At 35.9% G+C, this 22,069-nt stretch overlaps 2 protein-coding genes and 1 pseudogene across 4 annotated transcripts; 2 read left to right on the forward strand and 1 right to left on the reverse strand.

Annotated features, from left to right (window-relative positions):
• Positions 1-9,955: 9,955 nt before the first annotated feature.
• LOC148917436 (small polypeptide DEVIL 10 pseudogene) lies at positions 9,956-10,792 on the forward strand (annotated as a pseudogene).
• A 4,536-nt stretch (positions 10,793-15,328) lies between these two features.
• On the forward strand, positions 15,329-17,642 carry LOC103332670 (FKBP-like peptidyl-prolyl cis-trans isomerase family protein). The gene is made up of 6 exons (XM_008235420.3): positions 15,329-15,469; positions 15,927-16,063; positions 16,205-16,338; positions 16,429-16,508; positions 17,024-17,116; positions 17,270-17,642. Exons 2-6 carry the CDS (start codon positions 15,955-15,957, stop codon positions 17,415-17,417), a joined length of 564 nt encoding a protein of 187 aa, XP_008233642.1. The 5' UTR covers positions 15,329-15,469; positions 15,927-15,954; the 3' UTR covers positions 17,418-17,642.
• Positions 17,643-17,845: 203 nt separating this feature from the next.
• Positions 17,846-21,484, reverse strand: SDIR1 (RING/U-box superfamily protein). 3 transcript variants are annotated; one of them, XM_008235421.3, is made up of 9 exons: positions 21,336-21,484; positions 20,562-20,697; positions 20,192-20,246; positions 20,052-20,104; positions 19,708-19,936; positions 19,432-19,546; positions 18,841-18,886; positions 18,571-18,699; positions 17,846-18,177 (listed from the first exon to the last, which is right to left on the reverse strand). In XM_008235421.3, the coding sequence occupies exons 2-9, from the start codon at positions 20,637-20,639 to the stop codon at positions 18,049-18,051; spliced, it is 834 nt and encodes a 277-aa protein (XP_008233643.2). In that variant the 5' UTR covers positions 20,640-20,697; positions 21,336-21,484; the 3' UTR covers positions 17,846-18,048. The 3 variants fall into 3 exon arrangements, with proteins under 3 accessions (XP_008233643.2, XP_088909801.1, XP_016650319.2); XM_089053675.1 differs by having other exon boundaries at positions 18,571-18,696; positions 21,336-21,481; XM_016794833.2 differs by having other exon boundaries at positions 21,322-21,462.
• Positions 21,485-22,069: the final 585 nt, after the last annotated feature.

Consider the following 22,069-nt stretch of genomic DNA (forward strand, 5'->3'; position numbering starts at 1 on the left):
ACATGCCCTGATTGCTTTAGGAAGTATCTTTCAACCCAGTTGATAAAAACAAACCATGGATTGTGTTGAACAGATAGTTAATCCAGGATAAGATCATTATTCTTATTCGCCATCGCTGTAATAAATTTTAATTTTGCAATATGCAAATCTCAAGGTTCCAAAACCAAGATTGAAGATTCTGTTTGTTATTTTGACGTCTGCACTGTACAAATCTTATGGTATCTTTCATTTAGCTGTTTGATTTTTTTCAAGTTGATAGCATCATCCACTAAGCATAAAGAAGTAAACAACTTTAACCTTATTTCAATCATGAGCACTAATCACAAGCAAAGAAGAAAGCTAGCATAAAAATGCGTCATTCCAGTTAGCATCAGAAAGATTTGAAGGGCCCTCTCATGCAATTAGTAACATGGCATAACTTAAGGGAGCTGCTCCTCATTTTAATTTGGAGCTGCTCATGATCGGTTTTGGTGCAACAGAAAAAAAGGAGGGACCTATGCGTTGTTCATAACGTATCGAACTTTTGGTTTGTAGAAAGTATTCTATGCAGGGTTTGTTATAATTAAGCAGAAAGCATATATTGCTGCCAAAGAAGAATGAGTAGAAGAAATCTCTGTCTGGGATTAGGTGAATTTGAGTAAAAAGTACCACCTGCAATAACATAGAAATATGGAGTGCAAGCCAATCAATCTAAGGTTCAAAAATCAACCACTTGGGAGGGAAGCAAGGAAACTTTGCTGCTTCACTGAAGTTTTGACTGATAAACAAGTCAATGCCTGGCTTAACACAGACAATGTGTTCTTGGTTCATCTAGTACATTCAATCAGGACAAAGAATTGGTACTTACATTGAGTAGGTTCATCCCCAAAGTGCATATGGTTCTCTTGTTTTGCTCTCTTTAATTTGTTCACTGAACCAAACTTGCCTGCTTATGCATTGCAGTTCTTTTATTGCTTAGAACTAGAGCAGTTGCTTTGTCTTCAGCTCCTTCAGAAAAACAATGAATCATATAACCACCTTTCCATGCTTGTCACAACATTGGAGACAACATATTGATGAGCTTAATCAGAAAAAACAAAAATAAAAAATCAATATTGATCTAGAAGAACATGCAGCAAATCTTAGTGAGCATCTGTATCAAGGGTATTTTTGATTCCGAGAAGATACAATGAACATGGAGATACAAATCTCAACAAATCGTCATTGTAATTATCATCAGGTCACAGAATCAATCAAGAAAATCAAGAAGTTAGTGGAAAAGAAAAAATGGGTGCAATCAAATTAAACAATTTCCTGCTGTTTCATATCATATACATTACTGTTTATATATGCATATACTTGCAGAAAAATAAGAAGGTAATTTAGTTTAAGAAGAGATAAGTTAGATACATTTTAGTGACCCTCTCACTTTCTCTGTGTCTCTGATATTTGAAGGGTTTCACTGTGTTTGCAGGCTTGCTGGCAGATACACACACATTTACACATAATAAATATGAAGAAGGTTTGATATTATTAAGCAAGCCATGGTTAAGTGTATTATCTGCATGGCTAAACACAGCACAAGGGATGATGTTCGAAGCTTGTCGACCCAAGACAGATTTTGCAGCATTAATTAAGGGGGAATTTTTAGTTTTATTTTCCTTAAGATTAAATCTTTCTTTGTTTTTGACAATTTAAAGCTTTCTAGAGGCGCCTACAGTTTATACTGGACACAACAGCAGACAGCCAAACAACATAAATATTTTCTCATATATAATTATTCAAATAAATATTGACTAAATAAAGATTTGCTTGAACAATCAAATGCAAAACAGAATAAGTAATATAATTAACCAAAGTGTGAATGCTACAGAAATGTCTAAACCATCAGAATACAGAAGCATTCTTATTTGTTATATAAACATTAAATTTGATGATGAAAAGAAGACATGGAGACAACTGAGAATCATATCAATTAGAAAACTAAAGCTAAGCTTAGTCTAGGGGCCAAGAGTCAACAGATTATTAAGACTCCATATATATATATATATATATATATATATATATATGGAGAGAGAGAGAGAGAGAGAGAGAGAGATAGAGAGGAATATATAAGCTCTGCTATTTTGCCCCCATCAAAATTGAAAAGCTATATTGTTAGTGGTCCCAAACCTTGAATTTGAAAAATGCAAACAGAAAGGATAAGAACCGAGTAGGACAAACTGAATTAATCAATTGCAAAACTTGATTAATTAAGTCTGATTAAGACTGAATTGACTAACTACCCATGATCCTAGATGCCTGCTGATTTAGGTTCTAGACTCTGTAATTGGGTTCCTATTCATGTGGTAGATGGCTAGATTAAGACCCTTTTAAGCGGCTGCATGCAAATTATGAATTTAAAAACAGCTCTTACTGGTCAAGTTCATGGAAAAAGCAAAACAAAGATACTCATACAATCCAATGAAAGAACGCTTAAGATTATTTTATAACCACTGTTCCCCATTCCTTGAACATGGCATGTTAAAAGAGGGCTCTGCACCTTCATTTTGCATGTATGTTATGTCATGTACTAAAAGAGAGAAGAATAATATATACTGCTTATCACTCAGAGCTGATCATTGATGATGATGGTTGGTCACTTCAAATATATAAATACATAGTGAGTTGACCTTTTGTTCATGGATTGTACAATGCAGGAAGTGAGAAAATTAATCACTGTTCTTGGATTTCTAGCTTGTCCTATATTTTGTTGTTTGAAAGAAGACAGCTTTTTGAGTGGAAATGAAGCAACTGGCTTAGGAAAATCATCAATTACAGAACCAAATTGTAAGCATCTAAAGATTTTCCTGTTTTTCCATGATAAGTTGTCTGTGAGTCACATGTAATATGCAAGATGAGAATTAGATGCATCATGATCAATATGTGATTGTTCGTCTAAATGCGTTTAACTAAATCAATGAGATAAACCACAGCTTAAACACTGGTTAAATGATGCTAATTTAGAGCTAGTTCTCACTTATGACAAGTTGCTTAATTTCTCTTGCAATTAATATCACCAGAAATGCAAACTTTCTTCATTCTTTATTTCCAAATTTCTTGTACCACAAGCTAACTAATTGTAATAGCGCAGTCAATCATAACCGGATGATTTGTTGTCGCTCCAATTAGTTCTCATTTTATGGTTAACTTGTTTAGAAGTAGACAGCACAGCAACATGAAAAATAAGCCTTCATTTTGAACAAAGATATAGGGAATGGTGTCGCATGTCCCCTTAAAGCCTCACTCCCCCTCACATGGAGGCATGTGATGTGAAATAGCCATATCTTCCTAATTTGACCTCATTAGGAACAAAATCTTGTTCTGCTAAAGTTTATGTAATTTAAGTGGCCTCTCTGCTCTGCAGAATTCTTCTAAGCCTGTTCTTCTGAGTGACCATCAACAATTTTATAACACAATTAGACTAGGGTGAACTGGGGGCTTGTAAAACTAAAGCACTAAATGGAAATGCATGCATGGGAATGTCTAGATTATGACAAAATTCACTTATGAAAAAAGCAGAAGATTAAGTTTTCCAAAGAAATAGGTAAGACAGCACATGATGCATGATTATTTAACTAGAAACAATCGTAAAGATACCACATTTTTGTAACATTTTGTCTGGCATGAAAGATAATTCTGCTATATTCCTACACCAGAAACATTCATGGACTTTTTTTTAAAAGTAGATATTCTAATTAAGTTGGCAAATAGGACAGAGTGCATGTTAATTTCTATCAATCACAATATATACTGGTCAAACAATCCTACAACTTTGTGGGAAATGGAAATTAGATTAACATTCTGATATGAAAGATCTTTTGTATAAGACAAGGAGGGCAACCAAACCAGAGAATATATATATATATATATATATATATTTTCTCAGTCAACAGATACGTTCAGGTGAGCCCAATTGGACCTTCTGCAGGCTAAGCAGGTAGAAGATTTCAAACCTCCTTGCTTTTTCTTTTCACATGCCTTGGCCAAAAAGTTGCCTTACCACTACTGATTTAAAGACCAGTTTCAGTTCATCTAGGTAAATTACCTGGAAGCATGTGATAGTATCTTTCAACTCAGTTGAACAGATAGTTAACTTTTAGATAAGATCATTATTCTTTACTGCTGTAATTAATTTTGAAGTCTGCAATATTCAAATCTCTCATGGTACCCCAAACCAAGATTGAAGATTCTGTCTATGCAAATCTCATGGTATCTTTCATTTAGCTGTTTGAGTTTTTCAAGTTGATAACATTCACTAAGCACAAAGAAGTTTGACCTGTTAATCATGAGCACTAATCACAAGCAAAAAGAAAGCTACGTCGATAACGATCTTTTTGCTGATTAACAATGGACATCGTTTTTAGCATGAGTAAGTTTTGAAGGGTACATGTTTCCCTCAACCAGTTAGTAACATGGCATAACTTAAGGGAGCTGCTCCTCATTTTAATTTGGCGCTGCTAAGGTAATGATTACTTTTGGTGAAGCAAAAAAGGAGGGTTTAGCGGATTGTTCGAACTTTGGGTTCATAGAAAGTAGACTATGCAGGTTTTTGTTATAAGCAGAAAACATAGATTGCTGCAAACGAAGATATAATTAAATGTTTGTTCATGGAGAATCATCAATTTGTGTGAAACTAATCAATGAGTGGAAGAAATCTCTGTCTGGGATTAGGGGCATGTGAGTGAAAGTACCACTGATAATAATATAGAAATATAGAGTGCAATTAAATCAATCTAAGATTCAAAAAAAAAAAAATCACCAACTTGGAGGGAAGCAAGGAAACTTTGCTGTTTCTCTGCAGCTTTGACTTAAAAAACAAGTGGTAACCAATGCCTGGCCTAACTCAGACAATGTGCTCCTGTTACATCTGGTACATCTAATTAGAACAAAATTTGAGACTATATCCATTGAGTGCATATGGTTCACTTGTTTTGCTCACTGAGTTAGAGTTGCCTAGACTCTCAGCTCAAGAATTGCACTTCTTTTATTGCTTAGAACTATATCAATTGTTTTGCCCTGGCTTTTATACAAAATTAATGAATCAATAGATCACAAGGTTGTCACCACATTGGCGATGAGCTCAGTTAGAATAAATCAATGATCTACAAGAACATGCAGCAATACTTATACTATACAGCGTATCGATTAAGTCTCTGCATGGTTTTTAATTTCCGATAAGAAACAATGAACATTGAGATACAAAATCTCAAGAAATCATCATCGTAATTTTCGTTTATCGCTAAATAAATTGAGAAACCGAAGCTATTGGAAAAGAAAGATTGTGTGCAATCAACTCAAAAGATTTCCTGCAGCTTCAAATCATATAAATGTTTTTGTTCTCTGCCCCTCTGATCTTATATGCAGGCTTGTTGTGTATGTATGGTAATAATATCTGCATGGCTAAACACAGCAGAGGGGATCATGTTGGAAGCTTATTGACCCAAGACAGATTTTGCTGCATTAATAATTAAGAGGGAATTATTAGTTTTATTTGCCTTATTATGATTAAATCTTTCTTGTTTTTGGTTATTGAACTTTCTAGAGACAGCCAAACAACCTAAAAATAAATGTTCAACAAAAATGTGGTCTAACATATCATTGGCAAAATTAATTGTTTTCTGTTAGTTATCCAGCCCCCAATATAAACTAAAAGGCCTATAAGCTTAATCAAGAGGCCAAATGGCAACAGATTAATTAATCAAATCAAAGATTCCACCTCTTCAATTCTTAAATTGGCTCTTGGAGAATCCGCATGTGCATGGCATCTAATTAAGCATAAACAAAACGTTTCTGGTGCGGCTGGTGAAGAACTGGTCACCACCAAGTCATCCAATTTCAAGCCAAATGATGAGGTGTGCATGCCATAAGGTCCACATGAAAATTTAAACAAAATATTATTAGAGTTCAGTGTCTCCCATCCCATTAACACAGCATGCCAAAAGCTGGCTGGTTGGCTGCACTTTATTTTGCAACTGTTGCATAAGTATCAGATTTGCAGACACAGTAAAGGCTGATATATTATCATTTTCTAACAATTCAATCAGCACAAAACAGAAATACAATTAGAAGAGAGGAGAAAATATAATCTCTGCTATTTTGCCTCCATCAAAATTGTTCAGTCAGTGGTCCCAAACACCTTTAATTTGACAAGAAAAAAAGAAAGGCCAACAACCGAGTAGGACAAACTGGATTAATCAATTGCTAAACTTGATTAATTGACTCTAATTAACAAGACTAAATTGACTAACTGCCCATGATCCTAGATGCCACCTACTGTTTAAAGATTTAGGTTCTACACTCTTTGTTATCTCAGCGGCTGCATGCATATATTTTTCATTTTTAATTAACAAGGAAAAAGCAAAACAAAGATACTCGCGTACAATCCAGTGGAAGAAAGCTTGAGGAATATTTTTATAGCCACTGTTCCCTGTTTCTTAAACATGACATGTTTAAAGGGGGCTCTGCACTGCAACTCATTTTGCATGTATGTTATTATGTCAAGGACTGAAAGAGACTTTAAAATCTATATGAGTCAGTTGACCTTTTGTTCCATCAAAGGAGATGTGAAAAAACTATAATCACTGTTCTTGGATTTCTAGCTTGCCCTTAGATTCTGTTGTTTCAGAGAAGAGAAGACACATTTGTGAGTGGAAATGAAGCAATTGGCTTAGGAAAATCATCAGTTACAGAACCCTAATGATGTTTATTCATGCATGCATGAAAATGGATTGTTTGTTCTTCTAAATGCGTTTAACTAAACCAATGAGCTGAGACCGTATATTTGAATGCAATGTTTTTGGTGTAATTAACTGCTACATAGTTAATTGATGGTTCCATCTGGGGACAAAGTAAAACTTGAAGCATAAGCACTGGTTAAATGCAATCCCTAGGCTCATTATTTCGTTTCTTGAGATCACTAATTTGCCTCAATTTTTCTTGCAGATAATATCACTAGAAATCCTAGAACGTCATGTTTGTGACTAATATCGTTATAAAGTTTAAAACGATAATAATTATTTAGTTTAGTAACATTTAATCTTCATTTTATATATATAAAAAAATAATGTATATGAATCTCATGAGCGACAGTTATTGAATGGGAAGTCATACATGCCCTAGCTAGCTAGCTACACACAAAATTCTTTCTCCAAAAGCTTGATTACTTCTTTTGTGCTGCGGCCCAAGGAATCAAACGGTTTTAATTTTAAATTTCAATATATTTTTTTTCCAACAAAAATAAACAATTTATCTAAAATCCCCAATCCATATTATCTCTTTAATGTACACGTGTAGGAAGCAGATCCTCGCTCGGACGAAAACGCTGACCTTTGACCAAAAAGTAGAGCACGGGAGGGACTTTTGGTCTGAGCGACCGGGAACACAAAGCTTCCATTGTGCCGACCGACACGTGTGCAAAGCGAGACAAGCAAACTAAAATTTAACGCAGAAACCACCGTAAAAAAACTGGGCCCACTCCACAGTACACTTGCCATGTGCACCATGTGATCTCACCCTATCCTTACCACTAAAATAAGAACATAATCTCCATTTGCTTTTTACACCCTTTTTTTTTTTTTTTTTTTCTTTCTATTTTTGTAGGTATGGGCAGTAGGGTAAACAAAATCCGACCAATAAAAAAAAAGTAAATTTAGGTTTTAGCAAAAAAAAAAATATTTCACTTTTGGAAAAAGTCAAAGTTTTTTCAAAAAAGACAGAAAAACCTCTCAACTTTCAAATCAAAGACATGTAAATGTAAATGATTCCTTAGAAATCTAAAAATAAATAAAGCGATTTTGTCCATTTTGGCTTCTTTTACAAATTTTCTCTCTTTTTGTGTTTTTCCAAAGTCTCCATAAAAAAACTCATATGCTCATAATTTAAATTAAAAAAATACCGAAAAAGAAAAAGAAAAATACCCATAAATAAAAACATTGAGATGTGATTTGTAGATTATTAATTAATAAATAAATAGATAAATGCATATTATGCAAAAATTAAGTGGGTCAAATTAATTCATGAACCAAAACAAATCCAGGAAAATTTGGTCGCCCACCGTTAGGGGCCTCTACCTCCTACGCCTGAAGGCCCAACCTACTCCAATTTAAAATCCAATATTATGGCAGGTAATATTATTCTTAAAAGTCCAAGATTACACTTCAAAATATCTTTCTATATGATAATGTGAACTCTTTTTCATTTTAATATATTAGTTTCTCGACTCGTTCTCACACGCACGTCAATAATTTTTTTTCGTTATAGTTATTAGAGGACTTAAAAAAAATAGATGACTTGTAGTAACACAAAGAGCTCGATTTAGTACGCATAAATCGAGAAATTGTCCACATTGACATTACCTAAAAAGAGAGCTGAATTTGGTGAGTAGGGTTATATTAAAGAAAAGTAGGTACAAGCCACCCCTATGAAATTTCCCATCACACCATAACATTGCATGCAATCAATTTGCCATGTCGATGATCAAAACCATAGAATGATGGGCCCAGCTTTTTGACACGTGGGTGAAGCTCAATGTGGCTCCTTTGATTGATCATGCCTTATGATAAGTCACTACGATGATCTATGCCTCTTGCATTGATCAGGCCACGCAAATGGGCATCCGCTGGCCCCCCAGTTTCACGTAAAGTCACATCCAGATAATCATTTTACCCACAGTAAAACACTGTTGCACAAAAACCATTTTGGAATTAAAATATATAAATAAACCCCAAAAAATATGACTTTTTTTATAAATAAAAAAAAATTTGAGATTTTGGATCTTGAGTGAATTAATATGAAAAAAATCATGCGGTATGGGATGAACACAAAAATGCATCTGTCTTTGACAACAAAGATGTGGGACTCTCAAATGTTTGTGGATCCCATAATATGACAGAAATTGTGTCAAATTCACAAATTTTTTCTGAATTCCATAATCCACATTATGTGAGAGGTGGACTTTGTTGTCTCTCACACAAATAATTTTATGCATCAGAAGGATTCAGCGGAGTGTGAAACTAAATATAGAAAATGGTTAGTGTCTTTTTTATGGTAGACACAAACATATACACATGAACATTGTTTCTTGTTCATTTATTTTGTATTATCTTATAACTCGAGTGAAATTAGGATGACTAACGTTAGAAAATCTCTGCCAACATGGTTTATCCTAATGAAAAAAAGGTCTTTACTTGTATACCAGTGATCCTAGGTTCAAATATTCATGGTGCATTAACGTAACAGTGTGTGCGGGTAAACCTCCTTTCTTTTTAACTATAGGGCAAAAAAAATGTTAAAAAATATCTCAAATTTGAATGATTTATCGCTTTAAAGTGAAATTGGAGATAATAACAACCTAAACTTCTTGCAAGAAAAGACCTAAAAAAAGAACTTACTGCAATAAAGTTTTACTTTTCTTGGCAGAGGAGTTAACTTTCAAAAAGGAGTACGTCTAAATTGATCCCGTAGAATCTAATCTTTTTCCTTTATCTCCCTCCTCACCTCATCCTTCTCTCATAGCTGCATTGCTCTGAAGCTCCATAAAGGTCATTTTCCCCAAGCCCTAGAAATGCACAGTTGCTTGCAGCAGCATCACAAGCTAAGTGAGATTGTGCTGCATTAAAAGAGTTGCCTCTTTCTTGCTTTGACTGACCTAAGTAGCCCCATGACGTCTGCTTTGGAACCCACCACACTAAAATACTATTATCTTGTAATATTAAACAACCAAAATAGATTATTATAAACCAACAAAAATTTCCCAAAATTTTAACTTTCACCTCAACATTTTCCTCATATAAATAATTATATTTTAAAATTATAAAAAAATTATGGTGGACCTCTCGAGGCAAAGAAGGCCCAGGTGATACCCACTGCCACACTCATCAGCAACCTCCGTTGTATTTTTTTTTTCCAACTCCTTATAAATACCAATGCTCTTCCATCAGTGACTCAGTCTCCAAATTACTCAGCAAACCCACTGCTTTCTCACTTTGCTATATTCTGTCTTTCTCTTTTTCTTTCTCTGTTCATCGAAGCCGAAGCCAAAGCCAAAGCCAAAAAAAACCCCAAGAGATCAAAGTTATCAACTTTAAAGTACCCACCTTTCAATTTCCAAACAAAATCCGTGCTTTCTTACATTCATGGCTTCTCTGTCTGCTACTGCTGCCACTACAAGTTCTCATCACCATCCACCGCCTTTCTACTTCGATGAGAAGTGGAAGCTGTCAAAGAAAGAAGGGTCGTCGAGATCGAGCCGTTCATCTTCTTGCCCTCTCATGAAAAGCTCATCGCAGTCGCGGAGAAGGTGTTCTTTTAGCAGAAAGTGTGCGAGGTTGGTGAAGGAACAGAGGGCTCGATTCTACATCGTGAGGCGCTGTGTCACTATGCTCATCTGCTGGAACGATTACAGCGATTCATGAGAATGTTTGATGGACGAAGAAAACAGAGGGAAAACAGAGAAGGGTCTAGAGAGAGAGAGAGAAAAGGGCAAAGGCACAATCTTTTTCCTCTGTTTGTGTTAGATCTTTTTGGGGTTTGTTTGCCGCAGAAAACCCAGTTCAGTTTCAGCCTTTTTTCTTGAGGACTTTTCAGGAAGAGATAGATTTATACTTGTACATAAATTTTTGCTTTGTTTTTCTCGTTTATGGGTTAGATTTATTTTGGGCTGTCAATCTCCAAACAAAGGAGATGGTGTCTTGATGTTATATCCACTGTGACTATCTGAGAATCATGAGAAGGATTTCAATGAAAATTAGTCAATTAGAACTTTGTGGTCAAATTCTAATTCATCCCCATCCCAATCGCCATTCCCTTCTTTTCTTTTTCATTTTGTTTGCCATTATGGTTTTGATCAGGTCTTGGATTTCTGGGTTTACTTGAATTCTGAAATGGATTTGAAGTGATGGGTTTGGTTCAGATATTTTATTCAGCAAAAAGAGGGGGCGATTCCATTCAACTATATTGCAGCTGATGGAATTGTGGATCTGGTGAGCTTGGCTGACACAAGTAGTATTAAATCAATTATTAAATTTGCATCTTCCCATTTTTCTAAGTTTTAAATTGAATCATGGATGTTAGAGATCAATATAAAAATGGGGGCAAAGTCTCAGTAGAAGATGGAGCAACATGGGAGAGAGGGAGAGAGAGAAAGGCTCTCCAGAATTTGCACAAAAGATGCCTCCTTTCTTACATTACAATTTCAATGTTGTACAATTTTTGGTAAAAATAAAATAAAATTTTGTGTTCAAAATCTGTCACTTCTATGAATAAGGCTGATATTGCTGGAGAAGTAATTGGTGAAGGCTCTGTCTCCAATGCCTGCTGGTGGTCGAAATGACCAATTTGTCCTGGGTTTGACCAGTTGAGGACCACTTTGACCTCCTATATGGTGTATCTGCGCAGGGGCAGTTCGAAACCCCTCACTGTGGCATCATCCTTTGTGTATATTTGCCATCAGATTCCCAAACTGCTCTGCTTCAACACGTGACGTGTCCGATTAGCACGCATGTGTGGGGTATTTTCGTCATTTTATCAATTTACAGCTGGTTTTGGTTCTTCGGTGTAGTTTTTATACTGTGGGTTTCGTGGTGTTGTGTGTAATGTGTCGTCATGGATCTGACCTTTCGTTAAAATAAGGAAGCTGTTGGAAATCTTAAAGCTGAAAATTACTAAAATAAGTAAGCTGCGCAGTTAAATACCAGACTTTGGAAATTTGAAATATTTTTTTTAAATAAAAGTGTCACAAAATTCAATTGCTTTTTTTCTTCTTTTTTTTTTTTTGGTATTTGCCAAAAAAATAATGTGAATTATGGATATGCTCGACTGGGATTGGCAAGTTGGCACAAGCGGCTGACAAGGCCGCACAACAGCTACACATGGTTTCACACAGTCAAAAGCGCTTCCTTGTTAAGGAAAAAATGAAAAGAAAAAGCACTAACGTTGCCCTAAGTAGATAATTTCCTCTTTAAGTCTACATGAGACCACTATCCCCACAGTTTTTAATGAGATTAAATTTGATCGAGTCCGGTATAACGTGTTATGCATACTAACTTAGCCCGACGTGAAACGAGTCGAATCTTCTAGTATTGTGGTTGCATTGCTGCGATTATTTACTCTCTCTTTTGTACAAGTATCGCTATCAGATTAAGACTTATTATATATTTAGATTTGACCCTACAATAAGATACGCATCTTTTTAAAATTAAAATAATCAGAGGTTAAGTAACCACAATGTGTGATGTGATTGACAAATTGCCACTTTCAGCTGGCGAACTGCCTAATGCTTTAATGACATAAGTTCGAAATTCATTGGAAGCATTTTGTAGCCAGGTACAAGTCGAACCTCAAGTAGGGATTAATTTCACCCTTCAAGTGTGGACCTATTCGTTGGAAGCATTTTGCAGCCAGGGACAAGTCGAACCTCAAGCGGGATTAATTGCCACCCTTCAAAAAATAACATTATTATTTTTGAGGTAGGGTTGAGTCAAACTAATCATAACTCATGCATTACCATTTCCCACGCTTTTCTTACTTCATTATTAGTACCGAATCAAACGCCACAAAGATTACAAGGTCGCTTCTCTATTGTTTTGTTTTGTTCTTTGTTCTTTTTCTCTCTCTAATTTTTTGTTATTGTCTTTATTTATCTGATGGTTGTAACTATCGGATGAGGAGGTCAAACATAAACTTTTGCTTTCCTCGATATGATCTTTTTTTATGCACTTTAGTTTGAGGCAATCAAACAAACATCAATTCAAAAGATTATATTTGATTAAGGTTTTGAATGTTAATCATTGGAATTCAGCTTGGCGTGCTAAAGGACCGAAAAATAACAAAAAGAAAGGGAAAAAATGTTATCACATTGGTTTTTTGGAGAGGTAGTCCAAGAACCCAATAGATTCAACAAGGTAAAAGTGAGAATCAAATCTTCACGCAAATCTAAACCCACTTTAATTTAGATGATTAGAAATGTAATTAGTGGAAGTGTGGATGTCCCTTGGACCATACGTCAAATGGGTTTCTTTTTCTTCCATTTCATTAACTTTAATAATTCATATACTGTATGCACCGAATAGATCGATAATTTTAATAAAAATTACGAATCATATATTCAAGCGTCCATTTAGTTGATACATATGAACGATGAATTAATAGATTAATTGATATTGTGCAAAGTTCATCGTTCAATGGTAATTTTTAAAAATAAATTATTTTAATTATGATATGTGCATGGTAAAGATATGTTAAGCGCAATAAGGTGAATAGTGACCTATCTAATCACTATTTAATAAGTTAATATCATACAAATGCTAGAGTTGAGCTAGTGCCAGTAGTTGCTAACCATCAACGCATTGTTAGACCTACTTACATCAACGACTGATAATCATCCCACGCTAGGGCAGTTAGTACCTCCACTCCAAATATCTTTGTTTTTTTTTTTTGGGATGAAATACTGTGCTTGATTTTTTATATAAATAGTTGTCAGATTTTTCTAGAGACCGTCTCTCCCACGTGCGAATTAGAGTTTGACCTCAAACGTTAATCAATAGCTGGAAATTTACAGTAACAGTGACAGCTTCGTTAAAAGCCCAGTAAATGAAACTGGTCCAAAAGTGGCCCAGAGTAGAGTTAGGAAGCTTGTACGAGATTCTTGTTGGCAATGTCTTGTAGTTTACAAGCCCTGGCCCACCTCTCTTATCCTTTCTCTCGGCAATGATCGATATATTCATGGTTGTGGGCCCATCTAAGGTTTTCTAATCTTTTTTTTATTTTTTTTGGGTCGAAAAGGTTTTCCAATCTAAGAAATAAAAAATAAAGGCCCTTAAGTATAATGTTGGCAATTGGCATGAGTTTTGATATGATATGACATGATGCAGGGGTGCCTTGGTGGAACATTCTGGAGCGTTGGGTCAATGGTCACATCATGTACAACCCAGCGTGCACGACATGATAAACGCATGGAATCTAATCTTGGACACGTGTATCTCAACACGTGGCACCTTATCGTTAGATGATAACCCTCATGAAAGAAACGTTCTGGGCCAATTTTGGACCCTTTTTCTCTCTTGTGGGGTTTCTTCTGGGACTAGAGGTCACGCGGGAGTCTGGGATGGGATGTGGAAGGAACGCTTCCATGAAGCGGGGTATTATTGTTTAGCTATTTTGGACGTCATAACTTTTTTATGTGACATAGCGTAATTGGTAGAGAATAGCAAAATAAAACTACTCTCGTTACAACCAAGTTTTTCTTAGGAGTAGGTACGTACTAGGATCCTACGTGGGTCCTGGTGTTGCTTGCTTCATGCAGTGTCAAAATATCAACGTGAGTTTAGTCCTTTATATGAAATGAAAAGGGCCGAAAAGAAAGAAGAGAGAAGGGCCGCATTTAGGATGAGTCCAACAACTTCTTAATGGGCCATAGTCAAGCCTTTTAATTTGTACGACGAATAAAGAGTAGTCGTTTTCGAATCTCGGGATATGCTTTATGTCATGCGGGTTGCTAAGGGCATGGGTTTTGTGCGTGTGTGTAGTTTTATTGTGTTTTGGGCCTCTATTATCCACTAACCCTAAAACCACTCCCTCATCTCAAGTTCTTTTCTTCACTCTCAAAGTGAGTTCTAAAATTTTCTTTGTATTCATCAATTAGTTCCTAATTTAGGTTTAGTCTCAAGTCTGAATTCTGAATTTGATAAAAAAAGAAGTTAAATCAATATCATCATCATGCTTCATCACTTATTATAAGTAAAATTCAAAAGTTGTTGGTAGGTCAAAGAATTAAACAAATTCATTTTTCAAGAAAACTGAGAAGTATATGTGTACAAAAACTTGAAAGTAAGTTATCTTACTAAAAAGAAAGCATTATTCACACTCTATATTCATGCCCTTTCTAAATCTTAAGAATGCATGATGTTTGGGGCTTCCCTATAAATTAGAAATAGGCTAATTTTGCTTTGGTAAAAAAATTGAGTAAATGCCAATGAGAATTGGTTTAGTTGATAAGGTCCTTACACTATGTGTAGCCCTACTAGTATTCAAGTCTCAGCAGTCCTCGTTAGTGTGCGATCTGTAATTTTATACATAAATATATACCAGTGACAGCTGGTAATTGGGTTGGGTACCACACGTAAATCCTTCCGATTTGAAGTTGTGAGTCTACCCCGATGTTGATGGGACTAAATTTAGTGTCTCTATAGCTCCATCTGTGTGCTCAGCCACTTGTACTTTTCTAACATCACTTGAGCATCTGCTAAATCACCCGCCACAAAGTGCGCGTGGGATTGGCATCGAATCATCGTGAATATAAGAACGCCAGGTTTCTTTGTTGAGCACAAACTTTACCAAACGCCCATGGCCACCGAAGCTCCCGGCTATACGACCCGATTTAACGTCTCCGTTTCAACCCGACAACCCGATTGCCCTGCTCCGTTTTGGAAGCTGCTATATTCCCTCGGAACGGGTCAGTCTCCCCCCCGACTCTCTCTCTCCCTCTCCCAAAACCACTATTTATTTATTTAATTTTGCTTTCGTTGTTAATCTGGGATTGAAGATGGTAATTGTTGAACTCTAGTGAAAACCTTAATCTGATTGATTTCGATTCGATTTACTTGTTCATTTCTTTTTAGAAGAAGAAAATTATTTCTTTTGGAATTTTTTATTTTTCATTGGGGTTTTGATAAACCTTAGATTACAGGAGATATAATGTTAATTGTTATACACTTGTTCTAGTAGTATGAATGCTATAGAATTAAATTAATTAATCCTTAATTAATAATAGTTGTGCCCAAAAGATAAATCCTTTTGGAGGGTTTTTGATGGATAAGTAATGATGTGGTAGCTTTGCCTGTAAATTGGGCTTATTTCCTATCCATTTTATCTTGTTGTGGCTCAATGTTTCCTTTTTATGACGCGAACAGACCATTGAAGATTGCAAGTGTTGTAGCAATGAGTGATGCAATTGATTTGAGCGGGGATGGAGGGGTCCTCAAGAAAATTGTAAGGCATGCAAAACCAGATGCAATTGCTCCGACCCAAGACCTTCCCCTCGTTGATGGTATGAACTATATTATAGTGCTGTTGCTGATGTTTATTTGTTAATGGTGTAGTAACAACATTTTCTAATTAACTCGAGCGAAATGACCTAGCAAACTTGTCTTTACTCTGTGCCTATCATCACGTACTTTATGTTGGACAGTTCATTATGAAGGCATTCTTGAGGAAACCAACGAAGTTTTTGATACGACACATGAAGATAACACAGTTTTCTCATTTGAGCTGGGGAAGGGCAGTGTAATCAAGGCTTGGGATATTGCAGTGAAAACCATGAAGGTCAAAATATGTTTCTGAGTTTCTCTTTAAGAAATTTAGTAGCTGTTCAAGTCTCCTGTTACATGTTTTATCTTTTGTTGGTTTCACCAGGTTGGGGAGATTGCTAAAATCACTTGCAAGCCAGAATATGCCTATGGAAGTGCGGGTTCTCCACCAGATATTCCACCAGAGTAATTTCATTGCTCTAAATTTTCTATCGAAGTTGTTCTTAGAGAAAACAATCAAAGATGCTAATAACTTTGTGAAATTAAAGATATATATATGTCCATTGATATTCCAAAACAACGTTTTTGGAGAGATTAGTTCTATATGTTGATAGGACCTTGACCAGGCTTATTTCAGTCCCAAACTTGGGATTGTATAATGCTTATTGGCAACAATTACATCCAAGCCTTGAAATATGAAATAAGAGTTATTAGGTTGTTGATCTTCGACACCAAGATATCCAATATATAGATGTAGAATCTTCAGAAGCATGTTGGTAAGAAAAGTATTAAACAAATCCCGGTGGCACCCAATACATCCAACTTGTGCATTAAGCATTTTGGTTTATGATTGCATCCAAGTGTTCATAAAAGTCTGCATCAGTTTGCTTTGTCAATCGTCTTTATTTCTTATCACAAATGGTGTCTCTTTACCATTTCTTTGTAACTAATGCATAGTCCATTACAAATATATTCTGCAGGGCAACCCTTATCTTTGAGGTGGAGTTGGTGGCTTGCAATCCACGGAAGGGTTTAAGTTTGGGTAGTGCCTCAGAAGAAAGGGCCAGGCTAGAGTAAGTTTAATGCTTTTATCTGTTCCGTGACTTGTTCTCGAGATATGGTGCAAGTCATATTGTTATCGTTATTCTTATTGTTGGTTCTATTGAGATCTACCAACTTTCATAAACAGTATGATGGATTAAATTGCATATTGGTACTCACAACAGAGAACTGAAGAAGCAGAGGGAGATGGCTGCTGCAAACAAAGAGGAAGATAAGAAGAAGAGAGAAGAGGCGAAAGCTGCTGCTGCTGCTCGTATTCAAGCTAAGTTAGATGCCAAGAAGGGTGGAAAGGGAAAAGGCAAAGGAAAATAGGCGCTTAAACACATCTTTGCATGAACGTGATCCTTCATATAAATAAATAAAAATTTATTCATGAGTTAGACAGAACCGTGACCTTTGTGCAACTTCACAGTATGACTTTGAATGATCTATTATTGTATCTACTATAAGCTTATGTCAAGCATATTTGAGGTACCAATGGGTTATTGTACTTCCCTTTTTTAATATGGAAATATCTGAGATATTGTATTTCAAATCCATGCTTGTGTTTACCCATGCTGAATAATTGCTTTTCTTTACCGCCGGGTTAGATTGAAAATTTCGATTCTGATAAATTTCTGTGTTTGGAAGTTTTAATTCTAAGTGAATTTCGGAATTTTCGGATCAGATATGTCTACCTCTTGGAAACTCAAACCATTAGGTCCAATACAAGTCCCAAGCAAACAAGCTTCTGTCATAAATTTCGGACCAATCAGATAATTCTATTAATACGGATTTGAAGAAATCAAATCAAATACACAAAACTTCTTGTAGTGAGGACATAATATTCTGCCATTCCAATGCCTATGTCACGATAATTACAGCAATGCTGAGCATAAGCTCTCAATCTTATCCATGTGTCTAACTATGCAGGTAGTACATCTACTAGTTACACTGTTAATAATCAAACCATGTACGAAGGATCCATTCCACCTTGTCCATTTTCATGCCACCCCACCGATCCTGCTCTGAATTTACACACTGGGCAGGTTCCCTGTTGCCTCAGCCAAGGATCTATGCAACTAGCATGGAACTGCAGCAAAGCAACGGAACAATTATATCAAATCAAGATTTTTGAATACAAAACATCATTACAAAGTGCATTTTATAATATCATGGATCACAAAAACATACCAAGACAACCCCTTACATTTTAAACTCAAATTACTTACAGGTTTTGGTATGCAAAATGATTCCACTAGTCAAGTTAGCTAAAGATCAATTCCTCAGATGCTGTGTTTTCTGTTCATATTTCATGTGAGTGTGACAGTGTGTGCATGTGCGTGGGTATGCGTTTGCACGTGTGCATTTTGTGGAATCAATGCAAATAATTTACTCTAGCAAGAACTCCCTAAAAATCCCACAACTGAAAAATATAGGAAATATAATACCAACAATGTTAAGCCACTGAAAAAAGAAACTGAACCTGATGCATGCAAGGAAGGCTGCGGATTAGTTCTCCCACGTTAACTTGCTCCAAGCAAACACTGCAAGTCAGTTCATCTTCTGAGGCTTTTGTGCTCCCAACTGTGTTAGCAGTTTCTTGCTTCTTCTGCTAAATAGAACAGAGAAAATACAATGGTACAGAGATAAATGGAACGCTATCATATGATATGAGATTATATAGTATGTTAGAAATTTCCTGTCAGAAGGGCAGAAATTACGAAGGGACAAAGGGATAGTTTATAGCGAATACCTCAGAGGGTGCTGAAGATGAAGCTTGTTGAATCGATGAAGCACCACTGCATTCAGAACAGAACCATATAAAATATTAGGCAACTACGATTCAATTCATTCTTCCATTTGCCTCAAAATAGTATGAACATGTGGGGCTTTGGCCCCGCCATCGTACCAAAATAATATGAGCATGTAAATAACAGAACAAAATCTCTCAATTCTTTTGGTCCAAATCCCCTTAGTTGTCAATGCTCTTAGTTGTCAATGCTTCTAATCAACCACTCAGGAAAAACAGAGTGGAACCCTATACAACACTAAACTTAACTCTCAGCTCCAAATTTGTGGAACTAAACTCATTTATGTATTATAAGCGTAAAAAACACACTACAGATTCAATACAACACTAACTCAAGCCAAATGTATATGTTCAAACAGGTGCATGCACAAATAAGCATACAAAACATAACCTATTAAGATGTGAAGTTCACTTAGTTAATTACAAGATGTCTTTTTGAGAAGGATGGAAAACCAACAAAAATAAGGAATCTATTTATCATCTGCCAAACGCTTGTGCAACAACCAAGCTCACAAATAAAACTAGAGAACTTACGTCTGAAGACCCATAACCTTGTATTTATGGACTGGAAGAGCATTTATCTCTTCCTCACTCATAGAAGAAGCTGCTGGAACATTATCAGAATCCAAAGCTCGCAAAGTTTCATAATCTGGTATCGAACAGAAGAAAATGTTGACATAAAACTAGGGGCCTAGGAAAAGTATTAAGAGAACTAAATATAAAGCCATGGTTTGGCTAGTGAAACTTATAATCTCCATGTATTGGCTTTCAAGACATAAAACTCATTCTAGATGGATATAACTACCAAACCTAGGTCATCAAATTCCCGATCAAGAAGTGCAAGCTGAAGTCTGAGGCCTTGAAGGCGCCCTCTTGTTGCTAGGGCTATGGATGGTGGCACATGCAACCGCAATTCAGTATGACCAAGAAGGCCGCTGGCTGCCGCTGCATGAGCCTGTGCTTGAGCTTGAAGTTGTTGACAGGTTGCGTACATCCTTAACGTTGTGGCCATCAAAAAGACGCCAAGAACTAGCCAGAGCTACATACATCAGTTTGAAAGAAGGATTGTTAACTTCTCATAAAACTACCCAAAATAACAGCGAACTTTACCAGTAAAACTAACAAACCAATTTACACGCTCAGAGAGACAATACCAGGAAATTAGGTGACATCTGGTGCGAGTTCAGTATCATGAATAACAAAAGAACTGGAAGTAAGACAACATATACACAGAAATTAGTAATAACTAACAAAGTTACAAACTAAAAAGACAAAAGGGTAAGATTAAATGTACCTGTGACAAGAAAAGCAAGTGAGTTGGAATTGACAGAACGTGATGCATGAACGCGCTGATACAAAACAGACAATATCAATACAAATTAATAGATAATAGCACCTTTACCCTCTTTTCCCCTAGGAAATTTATACACACAACCTACAATGATTGAACCCCAGAACTCACCCCTCCACCATTGCTCTGAGATTACATACACAAACCCACCATGGATAAACCACAGAAATCACCCTCCATCCTCGTTCTTAAGGAGGAGAAGATGCAATTGTGTCTAAAGGCAATGGCAACTGATAAAATAGACAGAAAATGAACTGCCCCAACTTTCACTAAAAACTGCACACACAAAATTTCAGAAATACAAGAAATGTACCATTGCACGCCGCTCTGGTATAAATTCTGGGAATCCACTTTCGATATCTGCTCTTGTCCCCCGGAAAACAAAACTCATGTCTGTAGGGTTTAGAAGAGCTCTGCTGAAAATATTAAGTCACTGATTTTCAAGTTCACTGAAATTAAAACGCCAAAATGTTCATTCAGTAAGCGTCATAATTCATAAACCAAAAGAAGCTAGTTTACGGGAAACCATGGTAAAACCAAACTCAAGAGTGCCAATTAAGATGCAATAAACAAATTATAGGTCACAAAAACGTAGACACCATAATAGCAAATACTGGAAATGACCCACATGGTTTGGAAGAAAACGCATTACACTAAAAATTCCCAGCTAAACAAAGTAGAAACCTTAAATAACGTATAAAAAAAGGTATCAAGCTGTGAACTCCATAAGAATTCCCTGCTGTTAAGTGTATATAGCGAACTAAACTAAGCAAGCTGATATAGTTTCCACCACAGAACAAAAAAACAAAAATCCAATATATTATAAATTTCGGATAGAGAATCAGTCATCAACAAAACCCTAATCCCAAAATCACATTCCCTTAACTACACAATGAACCAAAAAAAAATTAGTCTTCACATAAAAGCAGTTATTCAGGTAGCGATCGCACGCTGGGAAACATTAAGAATAACAGAGGCTGATTGGAAGAAGCTTTCAAAAGCCTGTGATTAAGAAAATTAAAGCAATCACAGAATAAAGACGGGACAGAAAATGTAAAAAGATGGAGAATTACGAAAAAGAAATTACTTCAGATGGTTCAGATCCCGGGAAACGGCGGCGTTATCTTGAAAACGCCATGCAACGTCTCGGCGGGAGATGAAAGAGCGAGTTGCAATGTACAGAGAGATCTGATTCGACTCGGACGCGTTTGCCGCGGAAGCTTTAAAACTTTGTCTATCGTCAATGTCCGGTTAAATCTAAGATTAGTTAATTACTATTGCCGTTACGACACCGTTTCTTCTGGGTCGTCTTTAACGGTTTCTTTGACTGCGACATCTGACTCCATTCGAGGAGTTTCTAGCTTCCACCACACAACACATCCCCCAAGAAACGCACCGTTTTGCAAATGCGAAATCATATTTATTTGTTACTCGCGATTTTATTTTTTTCAATCCTTTTAATTTGGGAAATGAAAATTTGTAAGAGTTATTGTATTATGTCCAAAATTAAGGAAATTATTGGTGTTATAAAAATAAAATCCATTATGCAATTTCACCAACATCATTTTATGAGAGAGGACCGCATGATGTTTGAAGAGTTTGTTATGATAAGTGGATGATGTAAACTATGTTGTTGATCACTCCATTAATGAATTACATGCACTAATATACACGACTTCATGATCAATATCCAAATAACAAATTTTAAACAAGAAATCTTCATTCATCGAGTACCGATTTCGATTATTATTTTCGTGACTACGTTAATTGTATATTGAATGAAATCATGCATTACCATTTTCAATTTTTTTGAAATGCTTT

Source organism: Prunus mume, linkage group LG5 (genome assembly GCF_029339155.1).
Source record: "Prunus mume cultivar Tortuosa linkage group LG5, ASM2933915v1, whole genome shotgun sequence".
In the NCBI taxonomy this organism is placed as follows: domain Eukaryota; kingdom Viridiplantae; phylum Streptophyta; class Magnoliopsida; order Rosales; family Rosaceae; genus Prunus; species Prunus mume.